At 52.5% G+C, this 21,848-nt stretch overlaps 7 protein-coding genes across 7 annotated transcripts; 6 read left to right on the top strand and 1 right to left on the bottom strand.

Moving 5' to 3' along the window:
- On the top strand, positions 1–2,008 carry Z520_01610 (uncharacterized protein; the record flags this gene model as incomplete). Its single annotated transcript, XM_016772126.1, has 3 exons — positions 1–686; positions 760–1,343; positions 1,422–2,008. The coding sequence occupies 3 exons, from the start codon at positions 1–3 to the stop codon at positions 2,006–2,008; spliced, it is 1,857 nt and encodes a 618-aa protein (XP_016637265.1).
- A 467-nt stretch (positions 2,009–2,475) lies between these two features.
- Positions 2,476–5,514, bottom strand: Z520_01611 (uncharacterized protein; the record flags this gene model as incomplete). Its single annotated transcript, XM_016772127.1, has 1 exon — positions 2,476–5,514. One exon carries the CDS (start codon positions 5,512–5,514, stop codon positions 2,476–2,478), a length of 3,039 nt encoding a protein of 1,012 aa, XP_016637266.1.
- Positions 5,515–7,039: 1,525 nt separating this feature from the next.
- Positions 7,040–8,946, top strand: Z520_01612 (uncharacterized protein; the record flags this gene model as incomplete). The annotated part of the gene is made up of 2 exons (XM_016772128.1): positions 7,040–7,772; positions 7,823–8,946. 2 exons carry the CDS (start codon positions 7,040–7,042, stop codon positions 8,944–8,946), a joined length of 1,857 nt encoding a protein of 618 aa, XP_016637267.1.
- A 513-nt stretch (positions 8,947–9,459) lies between these two features.
- On the top strand, positions 9,460–11,034 carry Z520_01613 (uncharacterized protein; the record flags this gene model as incomplete). Its single annotated transcript, XM_016772129.1, has 3 exons — positions 9,460–9,775; positions 9,828–9,877; positions 9,967–11,034. 3 exons carry the CDS (start codon positions 9,460–9,462, stop codon positions 11,032–11,034), a joined length of 1,434 nt encoding a protein of 477 aa, XP_016637268.1.
- Positions 11,035–12,599: 1,565 nt separating this feature from the next.
- On the top strand, positions 12,600–14,911 carry Z520_01614 (uncharacterized protein; the record flags this gene model as incomplete). Its single annotated transcript, XM_016772130.1, has 2 exons — positions 12,600–12,754; positions 12,805–14,911. 2 exons carry the CDS (start codon positions 12,600–12,602, stop codon positions 14,909–14,911), a joined length of 2,262 nt encoding a protein of 753 aa, XP_016637269.1.
- Positions 14,912–17,053: 2,142 nt separating this feature from the next.
- On the top strand, positions 17,054–18,039 carry Z520_01615 (uncharacterized protein; the record flags this gene model as incomplete). The annotated part of the gene is made up of 2 exons (XM_016772131.1): positions 17,054–17,575; positions 17,647–18,039. 2 exons carry the CDS (start codon positions 17,054–17,056, stop codon positions 18,037–18,039), a joined length of 915 nt encoding a protein of 304 aa, XP_016637270.1.
- A 1,320-nt stretch (positions 18,040–19,359) lies between these two features.
- Positions 19,360–21,396, top strand: Z520_01616 (uncharacterized protein; the record flags this gene model as incomplete). Its single annotated transcript, XM_016772132.1, has 1 exon — positions 19,360–21,396. One exon carries the CDS (start codon positions 19,360–19,362, stop codon positions 21,394–21,396), a length of 2,037 nt encoding a protein of 678 aa, XP_016637271.1.
- Between the last annotated feature and the right edge of the window lie 452 nt (positions 21,397–21,848).

Genomic DNA, 21,848 nt, shown 5'->3' on the forward strand with positions numbered 1-21,848 from the left:
ATGGTGAATGCAATTCTGGATGCAATCCAAGACGCCCCATTGGGCCAGGCAATAAACTGGATCAGTGGAGGCAAACTTTTTGCCTTCCCCGAACAAGCTCCCGACTTTTCGATCCCCTGGGAACAGGCCGCTGCGACCGAGAAGGAGAAGGAGGTCGAGGCTCAGTCTCCCCCAGCTGTGGATGCCAGCCGCCAGACCAGTAATGCTACCAGTCCACAGCCCGAGTCTCGTGAACAGTCATACATCAACCGGGAGGACATCGAAGCCCGACACCTGACCACCATTCCTACAGCCCACTCGGCTGCTCGCGCGGACTTCACAGTTGTCACCACACGGACAAGGACCAGAGAACAGACCCTGCCATATTCTTCGGAACGATTCGAGGTCGAACAGGAAGAAGCCATCGAGCGCCAACAAAGCAGCATCATCGCCCCACAAAGGACCGCCGATGGCATCATTCTCGTGGATTGGTACACCACCGACGACCCAGCGAACCCTCAGAACTGGGGAAGCTGGAAGAAAGTCTGGGTCGCCTTTCTCATCTTCATGTATACCTTCGCAGTGTACTCTGCCAGTGCCATCTACACCTCGGCGGAGCCTCAGGTGATGGCCAAGTTTGGCGTGGGACAGAGCAAAGCAAGTTTGGGACTGAGCATGTACGTACTGGGGTATGGCTTTGGACCGATGTAAGTTTTGACCCTCCATTTCCCCTTCAGCCTTCAGAAAATTGTCCACAGTGCTGACAGGGGGCTGAATCAGGCTCTTCTCTCCCCTTTCCGAAATCCCTGCCATTGGCCGAAACATCCCATACATCATCTCCTTTGGCCTGTTCGTGATCCTCTGCGTGCCTACTGCTTTAGCAAACAGCTACGCGTCCCTGCTTGTCTTGCGATTCCTTACCGGTTTCATGGGTAGCCCTTGTCTAGCTACTGGTGGCGCGTCCATGGGTGACATGTACGGCCTCTTGAAACTTCCCTATGCTCTCACGGCCTGGGTCGCCGCAGCATTTTGTGCACCTGCGTTGGGACCTCTTTTGTCAGGGTTCTCGGTCGTCGTTGAGGGCTGGCGCTGGGCACTCTGGGAAGTCCTCTGGCTGTCGTCCCCGGTGTTTGTGCTCATGTTTTTGTCGATGCCCGAAACGTCGGCCAACAACATCCTCCTGCGTCGGGCTCAGCGTCTCCGCAAGCTCACGGGCAACCCAAACTTGAAGAGCCAAGGCGAGATCGACCAAGGGACCATGTCGTTTTCCAAGGTCGCAGTTGACCAGATGTGGAAGCCGATCGAGATCTTTCTGAAGGATCCTGCAGTCTTCTTCACGAATGTCTACACGAGTCTGATCTATGGTGAGTGATTCTATTCCCTTTCACCTAGCACTTCTTCTTTCCGGAAGCCAAAACCACAGTTCTAACCAGTGGGAACAGGAATCTACTACTCCTTCTTCGAAGCCTTCCCCCTCGTCTACGTCGGGATGTACGGCTTCAACATTGGCGAGTTGGGCATCGTCTTCGTCTGCATCGTCGTGGGCTGCGTCTTCGGCATCCTGATCTACGTCGCGTACGTCTACTTCTATCTCGAGCCGGACATCAAGAAGAACGGCCTCCGCGCCCAAGAACACCGTCTCGTCCCGGCCCTCTTCGCCACCACTTTGTTGCCTGCAGGCATGTTCTGGTTCGGGTGGACATCCACGCCGCACATCCACTGGATCGTCTCCATCATCGGCATCACCTTCTACGCCACCGGCGCCTTTATCCTGTTCCAGTGCATCTTCATGTACTTGCCGCTCACCTACCCGCAATACGCCGCGTCCTTGTTTGCCGCCAACGACCTGTGCAGGTCCGCACTCGCAGCCGGATCCATCATCTACGCACACCCGCTCTACGTCAATCTGGGGATTGGCCGCGGCATCAGCGTCCTCGGCGGCTTGTTGTGCGGCGGCGTCATTGGCATCTGGGCGCTCTGGTACTTTGGCGCCAGTCTGCGCGCGAGATCGAAGTTCGCCATGAGCTAGACAACACCCCACAGCGAAATCCGTTCGAGTTCTGCGCCTCTTCCTTCCCCTGAGTTCATACAGGAGGGGCAGTGACTGACACGCAACCGCCGAGGTCGAGCGCGATTTGACGACAGCGATTCCCTGAAAAGGGATTACTCCCTACTTTTTCTCTTTTTTTCTTTCCCTTGGTTGAGCATTTTGTCACGGAGTACTGAGTACTTCACTGGGATTGTTTATATGTGAACGGGTACAAGTACTATACATAGTAATTCAGCCAGCAAGTGAGACTTGAGATGATGGCCCATGCTCAAGCGAAACGGACTTGCGACGACTTGGGCGAATTCCGAGAATGGAAATACATAAATTGGCGCGTTCAAGGGCTCGAAATGAGAATGACTTCCATCATACATGTCCGCTTCAAGTAAAGAATCCCCTTTAGAAATCTTTGTACACAGACACGTCGACTCCTTGTGGATTGCGATACACTATCCAACAGCCACCTCATCTCTTTGCGTACTTTGCGTTTTCTTGTTAGCCATGCCTTTCCGCCGAGCTGTTAATTCCGCTGTCCGTCTGACTCTTTCCACCCACTTGACGTTGCGAGCGAGGAAAATTCCGATCTCGTCATCTGACGGCCAATGCAGCTCTCGACAATATTCCCGTGCCAGCTGGACAATGCGGGGATCCCGAGCTAAGGGACTCTCGAACCTCACAGCGTCTCCTTCTCTACCCGAAGAACTGGTAGGCCGCAACCGGCTGCCCTCAAGGAAGAGTCTGATGGCACACAGTATGTCGTGCAGCGGAGACTGAGTCAAAATCCTCTCCTGCGCTGTCTCGTGCACTGTGTTCTGAGACTCGGATTCGGACTGAAGGTTCAGTGGCCCAAACTTCGCGGCGTGCTCATTGACCCATTTCAGAACCGCAAGCAACCCTTGAGTATCATGTATAGATACCAAAACACTAATCACGAGTTTGAGATCCTCCAAATCGGGCACGACAAGGAGTGAACGTTCAGGTCCAGGGAGAAATGCCTTGGTCAAGCGTCCATAGATGGCCCGAATGAATGTCATCTTCGCAAGTGAGCCAAGATTTTCTGGTGGGATCCGCATGTTCACATCCCTTAACATTGTGTTAAGGATCGTTGTCAGATGTCGGAAGGTATCGAGATCGGGATGTATGTCAAGGTACATCTCCTCAGGCGAAAGAATCCTTCTCACGCGGCGCCACACCGCTGCCCTAGTTGCAGCACCTTTGTAATTGGCTGGTGATTTCCCAATGCTCATTGATGCCCCTTCTATGAAAGCATTCCAGACGCGAATGTCTGAGATGCCTGCCGCAAGCAGCAATTGCGACGCGTACGTCAAAGCCGGCACATCTTGATGATTTCTCTTGATCAACTGGTCAGTAGTAAAGTCCATCCGTCCAATGTCACGAAATGTCAGTGGATCTTCGGGTCCGCTCTTACACATGAGCGAAATGAAGGCGGCCAGGGTCGGCTTGGGGATTTTACTTAAGCTGTCCCGAATAACAAAACTTGGGTATTTCTCGGCGTGGCGGAGGACGTCTTTCGTGACTTCGTCCCATCGACTGGCTTGAATGTAACCAAATCCAGTCTCAACCTTGACCGCGTAATCCAGTAGACTGGCAAGAAGATGACCACCCGGTTTGACTCCGGCCCGCAGCATGTGTTCGTAAAATTCATCCACCGAAGGAACCTCTGTCTCAACGTAAATGACCTCCCGGGGATTTGCCGAGACTTCGAAAGGCTCTTTTATATCGCCTGCGAGGTACTTCCAGGCCAGCGTAGATTCCGGCTGGACTGTTGAGCTGAGAAGTTTATCCAGCATTGCGAAATAGGGTTGATAATGTGCTTGAGAAGCGGGTTTGGATTTCTCGTAGGAACAAAAAGATGCCCATGCCTCTCGCTTGGTTCTTGTCGCTCGGATGCGTGCGGCCCACAGTTCTGGCGTGTAACCAGATTCGTTTTCTTCTGTTTTACGAGGGCTCCGCAAAAGGAGCCACGGGCGTCGCTGGCGCATCAATATGGCGCGAGTTTGTATCGTAGGGCTTTTGTCAGTATCCCACCCTGCTAGGACAGCAGCACTTCTTTCCCAATCACCGTGGGAATACCCTGCCGCCTTCATCCGCTGTAATAGCTTGATAACACGGCTCTCCTTCCCAGGATACTCGAGATCCTGTTCAATTCCTGACTTGATATGACGCCAAGGAGGCCAGGACAGAGATTTGGCCTCCGCCCAAGTGCGTTCGGGCCCTGTCTTGGGATGGAGTAGTTGGACTGCAATCAAAGCACGGTACCCTTCGCGCGTTAGCAATAGTTGCGGGGTAAAAGCGAACATTTGGCGGACGAGTGCTAGCTGCGCATACTGCTGCGAAAGATATGCACTGTAAGGTGCTTTTTGCGGAGCCAGAGATATCAAGGACAGGAAACGATTGTATATGTGGGTGAGGCGCAGTAACTCCGGACCTTCGAGTGGACGAGGGTGGACACTGTAGTAATCCGAGAAGAGGTGCTTGACAATGACACTGATGTCCCCAAAGCACTCGGGTGCCGTCGAACGAGCATGTCGCAGCAATCGAACGACTAAGCACACTCGGGTGACCCAGGACCAGCCGAAATACTCCTTGGCCTCCGAACAGATTTGCAAATCGGCCAAAATACTTCTTATGAATCCCTTCAGAGCGAATACACTGAGGTTTTCCGCGCGAAGCAATTGTAAAAACACGAACTTCGGTATCCGACCTCGTCCAGATTCGCGTACTTTTTGCGCAAGTGCGCCGTACCTTGCAAAGGCAAGGTCAACATTTTCAGAGAAAATCCAGGCCCAACTTGCGACGTCAGTGATGTCGTATCCGAGATCCTCCAGAATCCTCAGAGAGTCGTGAGGAAAAGTAGCCCTTAGAGCGAGCAAAAGCTTCTCTTCGTCCTGAGCACCATGTAGAAGGGGTGCGATATTCTGGAGGTAATCGAGAAGAAGTTTGCGTAGAGAAGTTGAGCTTCTGAATGTCACCGTAGATTCTTCATCCAGCTTTTGATTGTTCAACTGCCAATGAAGGGCATTGGTATAGGACAGATCAACTCTGTTTCGTCTAGGATGAGAGGGAAGGAATAAAGAGAGGATTTGATCTAATCTTCTGCGGAACGGTGACGGGTGTAGGTGACGATCCGTTGGGCCTTTGGACTTGCGCGTAAGTTCCAGCTTTATCTCTTCTGTATTGTAAGCTGCCTCCTCTTGAGGACCTTGGCTATCGCTGAGGTGGCTCCCGCCATCCTGTCTGATGTACTCGGAAAGCTCCGAGAACTCCGTGGGAAACAGTGCCTGTTGGTGAGCTAGAAACTCCGTCGCAGTTGACGTCGGAGGAGCAGCATTTGTGACTCCAGCGTGGCTCCCATAACGTTGAGTTCGGCGTTCACATTGAGCAGTTTTTGCGTGGAATTGTATGTGTAGTATAGAGGATGCAACAGGTCTTCCGATCGGAAGGCGAACACGACGGACGCGGAGCATCCATTGATGCTTCAGTGGAGAAGCTATTAGGAATGCCAAATAGAAAAGAGAGGCGCGTGGCAGAGGTAGGTTAGGAAGTCATTTGGGTCAAGAGTGGAAGGCGAGCTGCAACGTGAAGATGCAGGCGAAGATACGCAGTCGCGCCAAGGTACCTAGCTCGCTAGGTAAGTAAAAACTGCTCGCGCCTCACCGAGATTGACTAGAAGTAAGTGGATTTCGCCTAGCGTCGGTATACCTTCCTACCTCAGCGACCTACCTCTCTCCTTACCTAGGTATGATTTTATACATATATTTCACGAAAGTTAGAGCTCTATTAAGGTCTCGGAGGGAGCTCTATGATGAGGCTAAATTGACCCTAGGAGACCGCCGGAGCTAATCTATCTAATCGTTATTGTGGATGGAGATGATTAATATATGGCTACCTAGGTACCGTATTAAAGATGTTCCGAAAAGGTTGAGCTCCTTTTTAGGCTAGGCTTCAACTCGAAGGGCGCTAGTGATATTAGTGGAAGTAGACCTTCCTGATTAGGTATGTATAGATTACCAGTCCTGTAACCTGTTGGCAGAATCTGCCAGTGCCGCTAGTCAATCTCGCGCCTCACCCTGCTCCCGGCCTAGGGCGACGCAGCCCTGTGCTCGCCCTCGAGGCGCCGGGTCACCGTCACCCGTCAGTACCAGGTAGTATTGTTATTTTTCACGACATCTGCTACGAGGCGTAAGAATGACCCTCGTTTGACAGAGGCCCTACAAGTAGCCTTGGATAAAGCTTGGTACAAAGCTTGGTACATTCAAGCTTCTCCTTGCCTCAAGATCAGGAATTTGTCGTACCCAGTGGCTAGCTCAGCCAGCTCGCCAGATGGACGCCACAAGATGCACCTCACCTAAGCACAGCAAGTCGTTGCAACCACCGGGTCGAGGTCAACTTGGAATTGGCCAATGCCTACCTGTCCGACAGACGAATCCCTTATCACCTAGGCACTTCAGGTCTTGCTCTGTATGGGCGGCTTGCTAACTCATAAATACGAGAAGCGCTGCAGCTTGTCATGTTCAACCCACCAACTGGACTACATTTTGCTTGGTGCTAGAGCAAAAGGAGTAACTGCACTAATCTAACCAGCCGTAGGCCAGCCACAAGGACGTTGTGGAAGCCGCCCTCGCCGCGACTCGTCCAATCACACAGCACACTAGGTGGACAGACCGTGCTTCGCAGACTACCAGGTAGGTAGGGGTCCAAAGTGTTGCAGGAAAAGCTTGGGCTGCTACTCGTTATTCACTGCTTGCTTCTCCGAAAGAAGTTTCCACACATTGGTCTTTCCCATGTCAATACGTGCCGCTCTTTGCGAGCGGCACCCGCCATGCACAGCGTCAACAGAAGCGGTGCCTGCCAGTATATATTGTTCACTGTGGCCACGGGGCCCTCGGTTCACGGATTCATCAGTCAATATAATACGGTTCTGGTTCCAGAAGTACGCTGCTTCGCTGACAATGCTCTCTATCGTGCCATCGCACGTCTCGTGTTGGCAGTATGGCTGGCGGTGACCCACCGTTTGTCAATCTGTCCCAAAAAGAGTACGGTGAGCAAAAGTGGCGCGGCCGACAATTATCTGTGGTTCAGTCGCACATTGCCTCCTGGCGACACGTACGCCGACGCCAACAAACTTTGACCGATCCTACAGCTGCGCCTCCTGAAATAGCAGCAGCGCTTCGACCGCATGGCAAAATTGTGCGACGCCCGCAATGCCCTTCAGCAGAGGTGCCCCATACCCGGCGACAGCCTCAAGGCACAGCGTTGCATGATAGCTCGACACAAGATGACTCTGTACTTGAAAACACGGAACAGGAGGATTTGTCGTTCGAGGACTTGAATAAAATCTTCCAGCTGGACGAAAACGTCGGCGAGCGCGAATGTGCAAGCACTATCTGCAACGCAGCACCGAACGAGAGGTTACCAGTGTGGACGGAACGGTCTGATGATATCGACCAGCGTTTGCCAACCCGTCCATCGCCTCAGAATTCACCCCACAGGTCGTCAACGGTGACAACATGTGCCACAAGACCAAGTCGCCGGCAAATTTGGGTGTCCCAGGCCGCGATCCTGCAAGGCGCTGACAATGATCACGGCGCTCGACCTACACATGAGCAGGCGCGCGGCGCACATGATATTTTCCCAGCAATTTCAGAGATCACATCGTCCTTGGATCCCTTTGTCCGACTCCCTGTGCAATTGCCCGAATCGGACAAAAGTCTTCTTCATTTCTGTAAGTCGACAGACGGTATACGCTGTTCCCGCTCGCCTGACGAGGTACAGATTTCAATTATGGTCGATGTTGGCTGTGGGGTACCTCTCAGACACCGAGATACTGCGCAGCTTTGTATACCCTCCAAACGCTCATTGAAGATCCGATTTATGTTTTGGTCGCCATTGTCCTTGGTGAAGGCATACTCGATCGGTTAACTCTACGAAGTCCACGCCCTCGATATTATCATCGGCGCGCCCAAATATACAAGAAGGCAAACACATTGCTCTCTGATGAGACAGCTTCCTTCCCTCAGAAAGCACTTACCATCATGTATCTAGCGATACTAGAATATGTCAGTGCGCGTCACGATCTACAGGAGATGCATATCCAGGCTTTGGATGATTTCGTCGAGTCCAATGGTGGTGTGGCGATTTTCCGAACTCGAAGTGAGAGTCATGAGATCTTCCTCTGCAGTGCAAGATCGTATGTCACTCAATTCGTTCGGGCTGAAGTGTGCCTTCCGACTAGATCGCGGCTTCAGTCTACAGTCAGTCGCTATCTTTACAATTTGAGTCAAGTCCACCGCTGGGAATCGAACTTCAAGGCGCGGCTATCTGCAGAGGATGTGCCTCTTCTCCACCACCGCCTCAGGCTTCAGCCGCTGATTGACTATCTCGAGCACTTGGGTCAGATCAGAACTTCAGTCGAACGCACGAGAGTTTGGGACGCAGCATCCGGAGGGCATTTCTGCGTCTATTCTCTTGTGATCACTCTGGTCGAATTCACTCATTCACCGGACACAGTGTTCGAGTTCCTGGAACAAGTCCAAGAATGTATGATCGCAAGCATTGACAAAAGCCTGCAAAACGAAAGCGACCTCAATGGTCTCCATCCGTTCGCCACAGGTCAAATGATAGGTTACGTTCGTACACTAATGTTCCGCGATGTCGGCAATGTGAAAGAGATTCGTATTTGTCAGGCGCAGGCAGATGCACAGAAGGTATTCGCTCTTTTGAGCCAGAGCCGTAGGGATGAGCTCGTTTCATACTTTGTGGGCAGCGTGCTCGGGTTGGCCAGAACTTCCCGGGCAATAGGACCCAACGGCATAGCTGCCACTGCGGCAAGTCGACAGACGTGGAGGGCCGAGACTCTGAAAGCCTGGACAGCGCAGCAGAGGACACGCCAGGAGTGATGAGCTTCCGCAAAGCAATGTTCCGCACGTTCGGGCTTGCTCGCAAAGGCATGGCAGCGGTCGTCCGCAGTCAGATGGTGTGCTCCGACTGTCAGGTACAGTTAGGAACTCTAGGCCGTGGGTGGGAACGTATTACCCACGTATCCTACGGGTATTAAGTAAAGGAGGGAAGCTAAACCAAATAGGGGAACAGTACTATGATTTAGCCCAAGGCTTGACTTCTCGACTACTGGCTGCCCAGTGGCTTAAGTGCCGCTGAATAATTCCATAGTTCTCACGACATTGCAGGTGCTCGTCTTCATATCATAGGTGTTCGAATCCCACAACGAACCTGACCTGACTTCCTTCGCATTGCATGATCGGAGAGAACACACTCGGGTCTCGGACCGGACCATCAGATTGCCGAGTTGTCTGGACTATGAGTGAGCCGCTGGCCCCGTGCAAGTTCTCTCGACTTCTTTTCTTCACTTGCCTCGAAGCTTGCGGTCTCGTTTGTGTTGCCTGGTCCGCATAATGTCACAGACGGCGTGGACCGTGAGGCAAGAACGACGCGTGCTTCAAGTTCGCAAAAAGAGAACCCCTCCAAGATCCCAGAAACGAATCCTGCCTTCAACTCCCCTTCCGGAGAATGATGCCAAACACAAGGGTATTTCGTCTGCGTACGTTGAGAAGCTCGAAGAGCACGCCAATGATCTGTCCACCGAAGCGCACAGAACAGCAGTAGCAAGGCGTGATGGGCGCCAGATAGAGCGCCGCTCCCATCCTGAATTACGTCTCCTCACAGGCAGTCCCATCTTGACGCAACGACACCTCTCCTTGATACAGAATTGTAAGACTGACCTCTGCAAAGACCTTCTCATTGCATCGCTAATGTTATGAAGGGCTCACAAACGTCGTGCCTAGGACTTGGGGCTCGAGCGGTACCAAGTTTGTGAGTACCTCCTCCATAAATTAATGATCTCCTGCGACACGACCTCCACATAGCTTTGACTCCAATCAAGGCTAAAGAAAAGCACTCAGTTCGGAGCCACTTTCATACTACGGCAGTGCCTGCAGCACTCTGATGTCGCTGCGTTATGGCTGGCGATCATGAGTGAAGAGTCAATTTTCAGTTTAAGTGGCCAGCCGAGGACGAAGGAAATGATGCTTCAGAAGGCGGCAGGTCGTCGTGCCCTCATGTCCACACTCCAAGAAGCACGTTCCAACTTCGGAGGTGCCGTGCTCGCGCTTACGAAAGCAGCGCAAGTGGCGCTATGGTATGGTGATCAGCAAGCTCATGCTGTGTACAGTGCCGCCGCGGATCTACTCTTCAGCAGTGTTGGAGGGCTTTCTCATGCTTGTGCACTGGCACCCGACATCGAACCGCATTATCTAGTTGCACTGTTTCACTGGACAGCACCCAGAATTGCCAATGCTGGCATACTCGAGCATACCACACGGCGCCTTCTAGTCTCAATACAAACCTTCCTCCAGCTGCCTCAGCCCGAGCATCTCCATATGCTTCGCGATGACGGAGAAAGCAGCAGCTCAAACATCCACCATCATCACACCTTACACATCGAGACTATAGGTCTCTTCGCACAAATCACAGCTCCAACAGCCAACTCCACGACGGCCTCGCGTATCTTGCAGGTCGTGCTTCTGACACACCTGTGCGGTATACATGAAGACTTCCAAGACAACTATCATGCCCAATTGGAAGCATTTCAGGCGATTCGATACCACTTTTTCAGCAGCTTCAAGGCTCAGTCAACTTTGGAACAGAGTCATTCTGTCCAGTCAATGTCCGGGCTGGCATGCTATGTGCGAAGACAACTGTTGACGAAATATATCCCTGAGCAGCGCTTTGCGTGCGAAGTACGATATGCGCAAACGTTACTCGACATAGCAAAGGTGTTTCCGTACATGAGTCCGGGCAGTCAGGTCCTGATTCTGGGCAGGCTGCATGCTTCGTTCTCCGGCGAACGCGCTGGTTCGATGATCTTGAGCAATAGTGAGATCGATGGAATTGTGACAGATGCTGTTCAGAATTGGACTGCTCAACAGAGACAACACGGCGCAACTGGTGCAATGCCAATGCGAACTTGAAGGTGAAGTTGACTGGCCTGGGGGTGAACTGGCTACAAGATGGATGCCATGATGCCACCGATTGGACTCCAGAACCAGCTTCTTTGATCGGTCGAACACACAGCGTAATCCAACACCTTGTGGTGCAGCTCTGTTATAGCAGACATCGAATAAAGGTTGCACCAGGTTTGCGAAACCTGGGAGTAATCGTCGACAACGTGGATGAGACCGCCAACACAGGCGTATGACCAAGCCTCGGCTTTGGCTCACCTTTCTCGAGCTGCGGGTGACTGGTGGCGACGTAAAACTGGAGAAAATCGTTCACCGTGATCAGGTCGGGAGCAGACACCCCTGTGCCTAAGCACGGGCTGCGGGCTGCGCCTTCGTATGGACAAGGGAGTTCTTTTCGCTCGTGATCGTCTCTCATCAATTTCAGGGGCCAGCTACACCACAATGTCAGGGTCGATCGTCTCTTTGGAAGGCCAGGCAAGGAGTCTGGTAGGGCTCCTATAGGATATAGTGCTGCAGAGTTCGATCGTGATCTTTCTTCGTCCTAGAGACATACTTGTTCTCTCCCCGGACTTGATCAACTTCCCGCGTGCGCTCCTCTTGTGTGTCCATTTGCCTCTGCTTGAGCCCATAATTCCTCTGCGGCAGTATCTTGTCCGCCCATGTCAGGACGATTCGAGAAGGAGGATCCGAGAAGGAGGATTTGAGAAGGAAGTGGGAAGGCCAGGCAGGCTCGGATTTGGCACCATTATACTCTACTTGAGGAAAGTCACGTCGAGACGCGTGTCACGAGTTCTAGCGATGCTTCAGACAAGTTCTAGGTTTACTTATTCACAACATACAAGAAAGGAGATCCTCTAATCCACACTCAAAGCTCGTGTATATATAATCAAAGGTAGAGGGAAGGACTAAATCTTGAATAGTCGTAGCCTACATATCCTGTGTGAGGCCCCGATAGTGAGTGGAAGGAGAGTCTAGGGTGCCAGTGAGTAAAGGGTGAGGGTGACGGTGAGGGGAGGGAGATGCTAAACCACTGCATTGCTTGACATGCCAAGCCAGTAGCCGACTGCGGGTGTCAGTCGATCGCAGGGTGCACCAGTGCAGGGTGCGCAGTCTCGCAGTCTCGCAGTCTCGCAGTCAAACTGCATCGACTTCAGATTCGGAGCATTCAAGGTTTGCAGTGAAAAAAAACAGCCAGGGAGATTCATCTCGCGATTCGCAACATCCACAACCAAGCTGCTCTTGGTGGTTTATTTCATTATCGAGTACACCCTGCCGCATTTGGTGCGCCCTTCTCTTGTTGCGTTCCTAACATTCAGTCATTCTGCAAGTCCGCAGCGCGTGTCGACAGTCCCCTCATCGCTCCCTTTTCTTCTCTCAGAGTCGACATTCCACCATCCAACTTTCCAAACAAGAGTCGCGCGTCTCTTGCGCACACCAGGGACCTGAACCATGTTAAGAGATTAATATCGCGATATTCGTTGAAATTTGCATGTGGTTTGGTTATTACACTCCGCTCCTTGTCCGCCAACAACACCACCAACTAGGCCTCGAATCCATCACGACGTGTTCCCATCATGGCCGAAGTCAACGGCATATCCAAGCTTGAGGACACTGGTTCTGTTTCTGCATCACACCTAGGCAAGAGGAAGCGCACGGTATCACCGGAGGTTGCGCCAAAGGACTCTGCTGTACAATCGGCTCTGCAGGATCTTCTGCGTATTCTCCGCAAGTACGTTTGCCGCTTCTACATCTGTGACAGACTACTAATACAGGACCTAGACATGACACCACCCCCTCACTTCTCAAATACCCTTTACCTCCCAAGTCCGAGGCCCCTGAAGCCAAAAGAGCCCGTCTTGTCAAGTCAGAATCCGCCAACGATACTATCGAGGACCGTATTCTGACAGGGACGTATAACTCCTTCCATGCCCTGAAAGACGATGTGCGAAGTGCCCAAAACGCCCTGGTCACCGATCTGTCCGCTACGACACAGAATGGCAAGGTGGAATCCGACGTCCAAGTGCAATTATCAAAGTTAGTCAATGTACTGGACAGATATGAGACTAAGTCGTCCGAAGTCATGCAAACCAATGGCGAAGTCTTGCCTAAAGCGGACCTGATCAGTCAAAATCCTAAACAATTCCTCACTCTGCGCAGCCAAGTCAACAATGGTGTCCAAATCCTATTCTCGGGTCTACAGGTTCAACGGCAGCCTGAAAAAGAGGAAGCAGATGGTACACCCGACACTGAAAGCTCAAGACTACCCAACGGATTTGAACTTACAGACTTTTCGCCATTAGGCGGAGATCGAGAAGCAGCCAAGAAGCAAGAAAAGAGGTTATTTGGGACCGTCTTTCGCCAGGCTGGCCGGATCAAACCTTTAGACCTCCCACACACGGCAAGGGATGTAGTGAGAGGTAACACCCTGGAATTCATTCCAAACTCCAGCCGGACAGAGAACATACCCCAGAACAAGCACGACTACAAATTTGCCCGGTTGGCCACGAGTTCATGGCTTTCATACTCCACCACAAGTAACCAACCACAACAAGAAGATCGAAGAAGGGTACAGCCTGCGTCCAGTAACAATGATTTCAAGGCAGCCCTCGAGGCTAACAGCGTGCGACAGGGTCATGAATTGAGTCCGGATGAACTCTTCAGCTCTGTCTATTCCTCATTTGCACCTACTTCAGACAACTCGTACTCTCTCGTGTCTGAGAAAGATAAAAGTCGGCAATGGTGGAAACAATACGGTGAGCAAAAGCTCTCGAGGCTTTTCAGGACAAGTGACACCGCAGTATCGCTGGTCGATGGCGAAAGCGAAGGAGCTGAAGACAAAGATGAATTTGCCAATGTGGTCGCGCAGTTCGAGCCTCTGCAAGACGGAGAAGATGAGCAATCTGAAAACACAGAAAAGGAAGTTGAAAAGCTCCTGGAAGAGGTTTCGGAAATGATTGAAACTCTCAGTTCCTATCAGAGAAACCGCAGCCTTGAGACCATTGTTGCTGGCACGGTACCGAAGCCAACAAACCCGGAAATTGACACCTTTACAATGCTGAGAGACCAATTGAACATCTTGGTCTCGTCATTACCCCCTTTTGCTGTCGCCAAACTCAACGGAGATAAACTCGAAGAGTTGAACATCTCCACAAGACTTGTTGTTGAGGCGCCTGACTACCCGGGTACGGGACAAATAGACGATTACATGATGCGTCGACAAAAGATAGTCCAACACGCGGCAACAGCAGCGAGCCGCACATCAGGGACTCCTCAGCAAGTTCGCCCGAATTATTCGCAGGCACAGGGAACCCCGATGGCATACAACTCTCAAGTTCGAAATTACAATGCGTCTGTGCCAGCCACTGCGGCTTACGGTATTCGTACACAACAAAGTTATCAGACCCCTACAATGGCGCGACCAACCTATCCGCAAAATGCATACCAAGCTTCCGCGAACCCCTACTCATCGTCGCGCCCTACGATCCAACAATTCCAGCGACCCTCCATACAAAATGGTTATGGAGGTTACGGTAGTAACGCGTCAGCATCGGCGCCAACTCAGCCCCAAACTCCTGGCGGGTACCGGCCAACTCAACCAGGATATCAACAACGTGCGCAAGACAATGCTGCCACGCTGGCACGGTCTGCTTCCCCACAGAAGCCACTGGTTAACGGCGCTCTTGGGCAAGGTCACCAGTACGCGCCTCGGCAATATCAGGCTCAGCAAAGTCAGCAGCCACAGACACCGTACAATTATCAGCAGAGGCAAGGCTCTGGAACACCCAGCACACCGGTTACGGCCGCTGCAGCTGCAGGCGCTTATAGTGGCAGATACGATGGTGCTGCAGGTGACAGTGCTTCTCAGACGATAGAGATTTCTCGGTGAACAGGACAAAATCAAGCAGGGAAAGTTGCGAGGGATGCAATTCACACCCTTGTATCTCGTGTACCATTATGCCCGGCTGGGAAACTTCTCAGTTCTTCCATTCTTGGAGAAATGCCTGGTTTCGATCTCGTCAAAAGAGGCGTGGTGATGAGAATGAAATGGGACTATTTATTCCAGGAACGGGGAGGGAGAAAAGTCGTCAATTTTTAATCCAAGGAGGTTTGCTATATTAATAACGAATTGATCATCGACTATGGCATGACCGTTCTTCTTCGCAAGATGTCTTTTGGTGTGCTCTCGATCTCTCGAGTATATCCCAGCCGCCTTTTGAGGGGCAGACAAGATCGTAAACAGTAGGGCCTGACTATCTAGAGCTTTTGGACACCGGGACGATAGCCGAAGATCCATGCCTCCGTACCTAGTAACCAATCGTACGTGCCTTTGGAAGTACTTCCTTGATGCATTGAGGCTCCCACGTGTGATATAAGTTACAGGGGTGGGTTCGAGAGCCAAGGAAGGCGTTGACATGCATGTTTTCACCGGTCGAGGCTAATTCAAGGCGTTTGGAGATTGACTAGGTACTGACAAGGCATCCCCCTGCCAGGAAGCAAGGGATTCGTCTCTATAAAGATGGCCCGGTTCTTTCGCCGTTGGTGGTGTGCGGCCCTGGTGGGCCCTTGGTCGCAAGCATAGACGATGATGTCGTCCAAGGCGGGACATTCGAGTCCACCCTGCACAAATATGTATGGGTACCTTAGGTATGGCTGGGCCACAGGGAATCAGGGCGCAAAAGTCCATGAGCCCATTTCTGCCTGGTTTACAAGGTACACCCGCGGGTTACTTGGGTATATGAGGAGGGCGCCTTTTGTCCCCTCTACGACTGACTTGTCTTTTCCAGCCTGGTTTCTTGTTTCCTCTACCCAGCTCGGATCAATCCATCAGGCGACATCATTGCCCCCTTTTGTTGTATCTCTTGCCTCAACGTCTTCCCCTACAATAATCAACCGCAAGAAGATCCCACCGAGTACCTCCCCAAATATATAATATACATCACATTTCGAATTCGCCCAATATGTGCTTTGGCGGCGGCGACAGAGACGAAGCCGTGGTCATTAGACGACGCGAACGGCGCGAGCCACGCGAACCACCCCGACCATCCCGGCACAATCGAGAAAGTCGAGAATACGTGTCGAGGCCCGAGGTGGCCACCTATAGGCGAGAAAATCGCCGAGAGACGGTCACTCGACGATCGACTTCTGCCCACCGACCCAGTGGCAGCCACAACGATGATCGCTATTCCGAACGCACCTCGGACTACTCTTACAATACTAGTAATGACCCTCGGCGGCGCAGTGGGAGCAGGACGAGGATTGTGACGGAAGAGAGGAGGGAGAGGGATCGTACTTATTACTGAAAGCCGCTTTGAGGTGTCTATGATCGCAGGGAGCGAATGTATGATGATATCATTTTGGCAGCATCGTGAGGCTGTGATGGTTGATAGGGTCCCCTGCGCAGTCAATTTCGATTATTTGAGACGTTAGGAGAAGGATTTTGAGGGAATCAATTGAACGTGATATCGGGATGATCCTTTCCCTTTTGTCGGTGGTGGTGACGGTCAGTTGTCAAGATACCTAGCCGTCTTAATTGAATAGCTAGCTCGCTAGGTAACAAATTGGCAAAGTCGTTGGGTGTCGAGGTGGCAGCACAAGGTTCGCGATACCGCAGCTAGAAGTGAGGGGGGAGGGACGCAGAATGCCAGTGCTCGAGACCATGGCATGATGGCACTATGGCGCTACTACTAGGACTGAGTATGCCACCTGCAGTGGGTGCCACCCCTCCAAGCCAAGCTCCCCAGTACAATACGTCATCTGCCCTGCCCTCTGCCCTCTTCTGCTCTCTTCCCTGCGCAACCGTCGCATTCCCTGCATGCTGCTGTATCGGGCCTCGAGGGGTTCTTGGGTTTCTTTGTGCACCCTCTCCCAGTTTGTCTCGACGACCTTCACCCGTTCTACCAGTCTATAGCGCATACTTGGAGCTCGTCGAAGCTCAACGAAGCTTGTCCGCCCTACATCGCATGTTTATTAGGACTAATATACGCAGCAGCTGAACTCTCAAGCAAGGATCCCCATCACCTCCGCCGCCATGAATCGAGCTCTATCCATCCGGTCCCGCAAGAAGGACGACCATGCCAAAGAGGCATCTAAACATACCTTTTCCATCTCGACCCTCCGCGGCATGCACCAGGCCGAGCTCTCCAAGAAACTCTTCAAGCTGATCAAGACCGAGAACCACTGCATCGAAGCCTATGAGACCGCCGGTCGTGAACGCCTGTCCATTGCCTCCCAGCTGTCCGACTGGGGCGAAGCCACCACCGATGACGCCGTCTCGGACATCTCGGACAAGATTGGGGTCATCATGTCCGAGATTGGAGAGCAGGAGGATCTGTTTGCTCAGAATCTGGAGGACTACCGCGCCATTCTGAAGCAGATCAGGAACATCGAAGCCAGTGTGCAGCCAAGCAGGGACCAGAAGGTCAAAATCAGCGATGAGATCCAAAAGCTCAAGTACAAGGAACCATCTAGCCCCAAGTTGGTCACGCTGGAGCAAGAACTTGTGCGAGCAGAAGCTCAGAACTTGGTCGCTGAGGCTCAACTTACCAACATCGTAAGAGACTTCCACCAGACCATGAAGACCGCCCCGGCGATTTGTGGCCTTTGCTGACGTGTCCGATATAGACGCGCCAAAAGATCAAGGAAGCATACGATTTGCATTTTGCCGCCACGATCGAGCGCGCCGAGAAACAAATCATCCTCGCCAAATACGGTCGACGCCTATTGAACTTGTTGGATGACACTCCTGTGGTACCAGGAGATGTGCGCCAACCTTTCGCGCAAGCCGGCGAGGCGAGACAGGTTCTCGCGGACGCAGAGCAGGAGCTGCAAAGATGGGAACCTCATCTTGAGCCGATCCACTCCAACGCTGGAGGCCTGGGAGCAAACCTGATGCCCATGGACGACCGCAGCACTCGAGCCACTTCCGAGGCCCCTGATCCAATAGCAACTCCTGTGCCAACGGAGAAGCCGGCGGCAGAGGCCCAAGGAACGCATTTGGAGCAAGCAACCGCTTAGAAAGTGGAGAGATGGAGCGAGGAACAGAGGAAGGAGAGGGAGAAGGTGGGCATCAGGAAATCAGGCTGAATCGGACTTGATGCATGGTTCTTTTTTCTCTTTGGGTCCTGCTTTTCGAGGTTCCCTTTGTTGGTCGCAGGGATGATGTTTTATGATGTTGTTGTCTGAGGCAGTCAGCACAGTTGGTCAAAGGAGCTCTAGAAACGAGGTGACGGCGAGCAGTTCTGTTTTCGGTAGCAAATCCACGATTTCATGGGCCTGACGTCCCTTATTGTATTTGATGTCCGTGCCTGCCTGAGTCTGGCATCTCACTCCCGGAGTATCTTTCCCATTAATGCATTATCGCCGGAAGGAGGATCAGCCTCGTCCCTGTTCACCAGCCCAGCATCGTCATCACCATCTAGACTGATTGACATGTGAATGATATGCTTGACACATGTAGGGCCAAGTGCGCTTGATGGGGAAAGCCCGCACATCAACGAAGTCGATCCTGCTCGGAGGCACCGCAGCCAAAGAGCTGATGCAACACCGGAGGATTGGCCGGCTTAGCTGTTGGAGGGTAGTACCCTGAGAGGCCCTGGAGGCTGGAGGCCTATAAGCGACACCCTGAACCCTGCTAGGTGCTAGTGATGCCCCGTAGCTAGGGGCTTAGGGCCGCCTAACCGAGGCTCGCTTCGATCTTGTGTCGCCCAAGTGCTGACATTGACTGGGAGAACGACCGTTCATTAACCATGGTTACTTCTGCTACACGGCACTGCTCAACCTTGCTTCGGACCATCAGAGGAGGTCTTTCCAGGTTCAAGTTGATAATGCCGCCGGCCACCAGCCGTTCTTGGTAACGACCTAAGGTACGAGTGACGAGTCCTCCCTTCTGACCGGCGCCCTGGAGTTGATGATTCATGGACGTATCTCGTATAGTAGGCCGGACTGCCCGATTCAACATGCCCAGTCGAAATCTCGCCTGTTTGAAGGACCCTTCGCTTCAACGCAAACATTCACTCTATCACGACTTCGACTTCCAAGGACCGCTTGCCTACAAGTAGGCGGCTTCGTCTATGTGGTCACACCCACCAGCATGTCACCTCCACCCGCGCGCCTGTGACCATTCCCTGCATCGACCCTTTGCCACCGCTTTCGAAACCTCGTTAACTTTTCCTCTTTGACACTTCTCAGACAAGCCCCGCCTCGCATTCGTTAACGCCATCACCGCCCGCTTTGTTCTTTTACATAACAGGCTCGTGGTTTTGTTTTCTCTGCGTGCCCTGGAAAACCTCTCGATCTCTGTTCAATCCTCTCCCACCAGACACTCCTGGCGTCAAGATGTGGTCGATAGTCGGCCTCGGAGTGGCTGCCTTCCTCCTCTACAGTGTGGTCAACAAACTGATCAGCTTCCGACGCAATTTGAACAAGGCGAAACAGTCCGGAATCACGTACGTTGCTGTTCCAGTGTACTATCTCGAGACGTGGTGGCTTATAAGCCATCCGTTATGGCTTCCATTGCTCGCCAAACTGCCCCGTAGCTGGACCCGATGGGTGGATTTCTGTATCCCGGACTTCTACTACCGCTGCAGCATTGAGGTCTTCCAGCGCGTTGGTGCCGACACTTTTCTTGTGGTTGGGCCCGGAGGCATAATGATGCACACTGCCGACCCGGCTGTCATCAGCCAGATCACCACCAGGAGGAATGATTTCCTCAAGCCCACGCCTATTTATCGGTCGCTCGACATTTACGGCAAAAATGTCGTGTCAACCGAGGGTGCAGCCTGGCGTCAGCACCGCAAAGCCACCAGCCCGCCATTCACGGAGAAGAACAACCACCTCGTCTGGGCAGAGAGCATCGACCAAGCTTCCGATATGCTAGCTTCGTGGGTGGGACCGGAAGGAAAAGGCGACATCACGGTTGATAGGGTCATGGACGACACTATGCGCCTGAGCCTGTATGTTATTAGCAGAGCAGGATTTGGAAGGAAACTGGAATGGCCTTCCGCCGATGCCAAGGCCGACGTCGACGTGAATTATGTCGATAACTCCAAGATCCAGAATGATCAGGGTGACCGAGACCTTGGTCATTCGATGAGTTACACCTACGCCATCCACTGCTTGTTGGACAATATTCTTGTGCAGTTTCTCCTCCCCAGGTGGCTGATCAAGAGCATCCCAACCACGACTTTTAAGAAGGCCAATGAGGCCTATTATGAATGGGGAAATTATATGAAGGAAGCAGTGGCGTCTAAAAAGAAGATGCTCGAAGGAGGAAATGAAAACAGCAAGGACCAAATGGATCTTCTGGCCCAGCTAGTGAAAGGTCAACTCACATCTGAAAAGAGCAAAGACGTTCCTCTCACGGATTCCGAGGTGCTTGGGAACATGTTCGTTTTGATCCTTGCCGGACACGAGACCGCCGCCAACTCGATCCACTTCTCCCTCCTCTACCTGGCCCTCTATCCGAAGAGCCAGAGGGCTACGCAAAAGGATTTAGATCGGATATTTCAGGGGAGGCCGCCCTCTGAATGGGATTATGACCGCGACCTACCTGCTCTTTTTGGAGGCATGGTCGGTGCAGTATTGGCCGAAGAGCTGCGGCTGGTCCCGCCAGTTATAGGAATTCCAAAGTCGACCTGGGGTGTCCCCGAGCAACCCATCACTATTGACGGAAAACCCTGCACTGTCCCCAGTGGAGTCTATATCAGTCTGGCGACAGGCAATGTCCATCGGAATCCTAAGTACTGGCCCACAAACAAACCCTCGTTGCCGGGCGGGAAACCCCTGCATCCCGTGGCGAATCTCGACAACGACCTTGAGGAGTTCCATCCCGAGCGGTGGCTCTTGGACGAAGGTAACGAGACCGAACAGGTGACGGCAAATGGCAAGAAGGAGATGCCTAACGAGACCGTTGCTGAAGATGGCTTGGGTATCAACGAGGCAGCTGACACCTCGGATCGATTTTACCGTCCACCTAGAGGAGCATACCTCCCGTTCAGTGAGGGGTATCGCGCTTGTCTCGGAAGACGCTTTGCCCAAGTCGAAGTACTGGCAACCCTGGCAGTCATCCTGCAGAATTACTCGGTCGAATTGGCAGTGGACCAGTGGGCGACGGATGAGGAGGTCATAGTCATGGACGAGGATGCTCGCGTGGAGGTCTGGCAAAAGGCTGCCCAGCGAGCGAGGCACTTGATGCTCACTGGCCTCAGCGTCATCATATCTCTGCAGATGAGGGCTGGAACCGTGCCTCTACGATTCGTGCCCAGAGGCAAAGAGAGATTTCCCGATGATGCGGATGAGAAGTGGAAAAGGAAGCATCCTGATTTGTGCGAGGAACCCCGGGCGCCATCTGACTGGAGGTTCTGGGCTTCCTAATTGGAGACTCGCGTATTGAAAGATGCATTGACGGATTGTCTCTAGCTTTGTCCAGCGAGCATGTGCTTAGTCGGACTCGTTTATTTGCAAGAGCTCGTACTTATGTAGTCGGTAGAGTGTGCCGCTGGGTCGGTGGAAGGGCACCCTGGATTGATGTGGTGATGCTGAGACTTCGCCATAGAGGCTAATATTTACTGTTTTATCAGTTGCCCTCAACATTTTCTTCGTCTTGTTTCCATCGTTCACGCTTGGGCATGTCTCCATTTAATATATTGCCCCCTCGTACCTAGGTACCCTATCTCCCACGTTCCAGTGCTGAGTTTTTCACCGCCTTGCTACTACAATGACAACAGAATTGGTCGGTACCAGGCATTAGGGGCGGCGGCGGGCTGCATGTGCCTGCCTAAGCGGCTTCGCTGGCTCAATCAAAGTCGCCCGAATTTCCACTTGGT

This window comes from Fonsecaea multimorphosa, assembly GCF_000836435.1.
Source record: "Fonsecaea multimorphosa CBS 102226 unplaced genomic scaffold supercont1.2, whole genome shotgun sequence".
In the NCBI taxonomy this organism is placed as follows: domain Eukaryota; kingdom Fungi; phylum Ascomycota; class Eurotiomycetes; order Chaetothyriales; family Herpotrichiellaceae; genus Fonsecaea; species Fonsecaea multimorphosa.